Source organism: Aplysia californica, unplaced genomic scaffold, assembly GCF_000002075.1.
Source record: "Aplysia californica isolate F4 #8 unplaced genomic scaffold, AplCal3.0 scaffold00840, whole genome shotgun sequence".
NCBI classification, from domain to species: domain Eukaryota; kingdom Metazoa; phylum Mollusca; class Gastropoda; order Aplysiida; family Aplysiidae; genus Aplysia; species Aplysia californica.
In genome coordinates, this window is record NW_004798110.1 from 139,442 (window position 1) to 144,680 (window position 5,239).

Consider the following 5,239-nt stretch of genomic DNA (forward strand, 5'->3'; position numbering starts at 1 on the left):
TTCCCTTTTTGTACATTGTTGTTATTTTCCCTTTTTGTACATTGTTGTTATTTTCCCTTTTTGTACATTGTTGTTATTTTCCCTTTTTGTACATTGTTGTTATTTTCCCTTTTTGTACATTGTTGCTATTTTCCCTTTTTATACATTGTTGTTATTTTCCCTATTTATACATTGTTGTTATGTTCCCTTCTTAAGCTCCTTCTTATGATGACCAATTAAATTTCTTTTTGCCTTTGTAGCCTACATTGTTGTTTATTTTCCCTTTTTGTACATTCTTGTTATTTTCCCTTTTTGTACATTGTTGTTATTTTCCCTTTTTATACAGTGTTGTTATTTTCCCTTTTTGTACATTGTTGTTATTTTCCCTTTTTATACAGTGTTGTTATTTTCCCTTTTTGTACATTGTTGTTATTTTCCCTTTTTTTATACATTGTTGTTTATTTTCCTTTTTTGTACATTGTTGTCCACTTTCTGTCCCACCCCGTCACCTCTTTTGCCCCCCTCCTCTGGGCTCCTGATTCTTTCTGCAGCCTTTCTACTGCTACTCCTTGGCTCCTCTTTACTGCTGTCTTTCTGCCACACCCCTGAACTTCTGGTAGGAAAGATCTATACCTAGCCTTCTCTGACAAGGGTGAAAAATCTTGGAGGGCCCATGTTTAAGATCCCTTGGTGGTCTAAAATCGATAAGAGTAGGCTTCGACCGCCACCTACGCAAAATTCAAAATTTCCTACCAACTGAAAATATTAGGTGCGTCCCGCGCGCTCATATGACTTTATGCAGTTGCGAGCACCATAAAATACTTACCAAAAAAAATTTTTTTAAATTCATTGTTTTTATTTTCCCTTTTTGTACATTGTTTTTTTTTACCTTTTTAATGTTCTTTATTTTCCTTTTGAAACAAATTGCATTCAATTCCTCTATATACATTTTAAATTTCATTTTTGTTTTCTACTACATAAAACATAGCGAAAGATTACTAAAAAATCCTCAGTATTTGTCACCAGTGACATTAATGCTACAATAGGACCTTTCTTCATATGTTTGGAGATACTAAGGTGTGGCACAATTTTTGTATCTCGTGAGTTAGGAGGGAAAAAATAAGACAGTTTCCGCTGAAGCAGGAGGTCAAGATTCAAAGGTTCTTTGTTCAGTCAATACACAGGCACAATACAGAAGCAAAGCGCTCAATTTATGAGGGGAAAAGGGGGTCCAACAGTATATCCTGTGTGAAGTGATTGTGTGTGTGCCTGTGTGCGCTCAAGTACTCAAGTATGCTTGAGTGTGTTTTTATGTTTTTATGCATATTATTATCATATTATGTGAATGAGTGTGTCGGAGGGGGAGGATTGTGTGTGTGTGTGTGTGTGCGTGGGAGTGAGAGGGGTTGAATTTCCTCAAAACATATCATCAAATGTGTAATTGTGCCTTGTTTGTACAAGCACTTAGATGTGCATCCATGTGCACATATTATGAGTGTGTGTGTGTCTGTGTGTGCGTGTGTGTGTGTGTGTGTGTGTGTGTCTGTGTGCGTGTGTGTTTGTGTGTGCGTGTGTGTGTGTGTGTGTGTGTTTGTGTGTGTGTGTTTGTGTGTTTGCACATGTGCGTATATATGTATGTGTGTGTGAGTTTCAATGAGTGAGAGAGAACATGTGTGCTTTCACTGTGTATGCACACATATGTCCATTCACCTGTTTCTGCACCCCGTTTGCAGTTATAACACTTAAGTGTTTAAGCACCACACACACAAATCCAAAAGATAAAAAGATTAAACAATCTCTGCTACAGCCACTACCTTTTGGTTCCCACAAGTTTTGACATCCAAAGTACTCAAAAGTACTGCAAAGACGACACAGTGACCTGATCCCACAAACTACGATGTGGCCTTCCTGATTATCTAACGCAAGAGCTATTTCAAAACTGAAATCTTATCAGGACAGCACAACCCCTTCACATTTCAAGGGCATAGATTTTTAGACTAACCGTTCTAGAAATTAAACTGCATAATAATGGTAACCACAGATATAGAACAGAAAGGAGAACTAAAGAACCTTAGTAAGGTTGACGAAAAGATTAACTTCTGTTCAGTACTGTCTGAATGTCATTGAGTGCAACCATTCTACCCCCACCCCGCTCCTCTCCATTCTTAATTCTATGTCACAGTGTTAGTTCTTGGCTTTTGTCAAAGATGTATGCAAAGGTGTGACACAAAAGCTCAGCTAAATCATGACAATAATGTTAACTTCAAAATCACCCTTTCAGCAAAAAATTAATCATACATGTTATCTTAACTTTTTTTTTGAAGGGTGAAAGGAGGAGGAAGGAAGTTAAGTACGAAGAAAAACAATGTCTATGTGGCAAGCAAAATGAACAAGTTTTAAGTTTTGTTTGTTTGTTCACCTAAAAAAAAAAATGGGTTACATCAGACAGCTTACAGTAAAACTGGTCAGAATGACACAAGCACTTTTTAAAAATCACATCAGCAATATGAAAGACAATCAGGAACAAGATTTTAGTTTCTCTGTTTACGCAAAAGAGGCATATGGACACACTAATAGCCTCTTACTTCAGTGGAAAAGCAATAACAGCAGCCACAACATAAGCAGCATCAATAACTTCAACAACTTCAGTTACCACAACATCACGTAACAATGACCACTGCAACACCAGTAATATCAGTAACCTCAACAGTAACAACAACAGTAACAATATGATGGTAATGGCGACAGCCGCAACAGTACCAGCAACAATAACAACACCAACAACAGCAACAAAAAACAAATACAATGGACTCACTCTGTAGCCCATAAAGGCTGCCTTGAGAGCATGTTCCACCGAGCAGGCTCCACACGCCATGGTCTGCACCTGGCGCAGTTTGGGAGGCGCCACCTATATAGGGAGGTTTTCGTTTTAGTAAGAGTTTTATGGTACTCCCAACACAAATAGGTCATATAAGTGCATGCATGCACGCCCACACACACACACACACACACACACACACACACACACACACACACACACACACAGACACACACACAAATACATAAACACACATGTGAGTGGTTGGCGGATGCTCTGGTGTGGTTGGCTCCTTCCTTTCTATCAAACATTTATAGCAGTATCTCTCTTCCTTTTTTTTTGGTGTTTGTTACTCTCTTGCAACATTTCTAATCTCCTGCATTTATATTACTTTGTCATGTTACAAGTGCCATAAAACTCTTACTAAACTAACTAAACGATTTGGGGTTGTAAACAGAATCCATTAACTTAATAGATTTTTATAATTATGAAACAAGAAAACCCAAAAAACAAAATTAATAAAATCTGGTTAACAGATTATTATGTCTTTGCAACAATATCACACGGCCAAATAGAATTTATATACATTGAAAAATCAATTTCTAAAACCCACGCAGGTCTTAACAAATAAGTGACTACAAAGATAGCCACGCCATACATACAGACAGCAGAGTTTCATTGAGGTCTTTCACAAAGTGTGATGGAGGAAAGACACCTAGGGCTGGTCTGTTGGCAAATGTGCTCTGCAAGAGACAAAAAAATAATCAGATCAATCAAAGAGTAATTAATCAAGCTATCTTTTAAAAGATTTAATTCTTATTTTCTAAAGGAAAATAAGCGAACTTAATTTCTCTGTTATAATCTTTATAAAATTATGTGGAATTCTGGTGAAATCAGCTGTCCCCGTGGTTTTATGCACCCCGCATAATTTAGCAAAATTTGATCATTTTTTGCATAATTTCTGATTATTTTCCTTTATCATTCTTTGTTAAAATTAACATAATCGCATAATTTCACATATTTGGGCTCAGTTTGCATAATTTCAGAATTTTTCTTGCATAAAACGACAGGGACAGAATCAGGCACTTGTCAAAAGAATGAAATTGGAGAAACCAGCATTTTTCCGCCAGTTGGAAAAATTTTATCACATTTTTTCCCCCAGTTCAGCACCCTTTTCATCCACTTAAAAATATATTTCTGGGTGGTTGATACTGAAAAACATAGATCAAAGGCACAAAAATGTAAATTTGCAGTTTCTAAGGACACTAAAGCTTTGGGAGTGATCAAACTTTGATGACCCAAAAATTTCTTGCCAATTTTACCTCTGACACCATGTGGCCCGATCACCTCCTTCAATCACAAATTTTATCTCCTCTTCAATTAAGGACAAATGGATATTTCACAAAATGAAATGTAAGACAAATAACAAGCTTTGAGACTATACCAATAACTCACAACGCTGTGTGACCAGATACTCATCAATTTCTGGGTTTGTGATTGGTATCATCTTAAGGCTTGTTCATTTGTTTTGTTTTGGATGAAAAAAATACTCATCCATCTTGAATAGAAGTCGAGATATTTGCAATTGAAAGAGGTATTAAGAGGTTTAAGAGGTAAAATTAGTGAGAAAATGGACGCCCAAGTTGCGTGACTTCCAAAGCTTGAGAGCCCTTGGAAACTGCAAAATTACATTTTCATGCCTTTAATCAACGTTTTTCAGTAAAATCCACACAAAAATATGCTTTTGAAAGCAATAAAAATTGCCAAATATGTCGAAAAATGCCAGTTTCTTCTATTTTATTATTTTGACGAGCGCCTGATTTCACCTTGCTACCTCACATATGTGTGCTCTTCCAAAGACAAGAAGCCAAATACATTAAAAAATAATCAAGCTGTATTTTTGAAAGCTTCAATTCATTTAGCTTAATAGCATGAGCAAGCTTAATGGCAAATATTAGAACTTTATAATATATTATATTATATTAGAACATAATAATCTTTATGAAAATAGAAAACGTTTTCCAGTAAGCTATATGCATAGTAAAATTTTAAAAAAACACGCCATGTTATACGCTTACCAAATTAGCAGGGTCTGTTATTGCCTTGAGAATTCTTGGGTGATTGTAACCTGTGGGGGTGGGAAAAAAACCTTCAAAACATAGAATCTGAATAAACATAAACTATATCAGCTTGTAGAGAGAAAACATTGAACATATCTGATTCTCCATGTTACTACAACATATATACACATAAAATGCTCACACATACACGCACATACACACACACGTACACACACACATGTACACACACACACACACACACACACACACACACTCATAAATAAACACACATACACAAACAAACTCACACACAAACACACTTACACACAAATACACTTAAACCAGGCACAAACACACACACTCACACACACACACACACACA

The 5,239-nt window shown here is 36.2% G+C and overlaps 1 protein-coding gene across 1 annotated transcript in view; it reads right to left on the reverse strand.

The window, feature by feature from the left end:
* Positions 1-5,239, reverse strand: part of LOC101846773 (4-aminobutyrate aminotransferase, mitochondrial) — a gene marked incomplete in the record, with an annotated part of 33,014 nt that overhangs the window by 13,408 nt on the left and 14,367 nt on the right. The window contains 3 exon segments of the mRNA XM_013088944.2: positions 2,795-2,887; positions 3,460-3,540; positions 4,876-4,925. Of these exon segments, the coding sequence (XP_012944398.1) occupies positions 2,795-2,887; positions 3,460-3,540; positions 4,876-4,925 (224 nt within the window).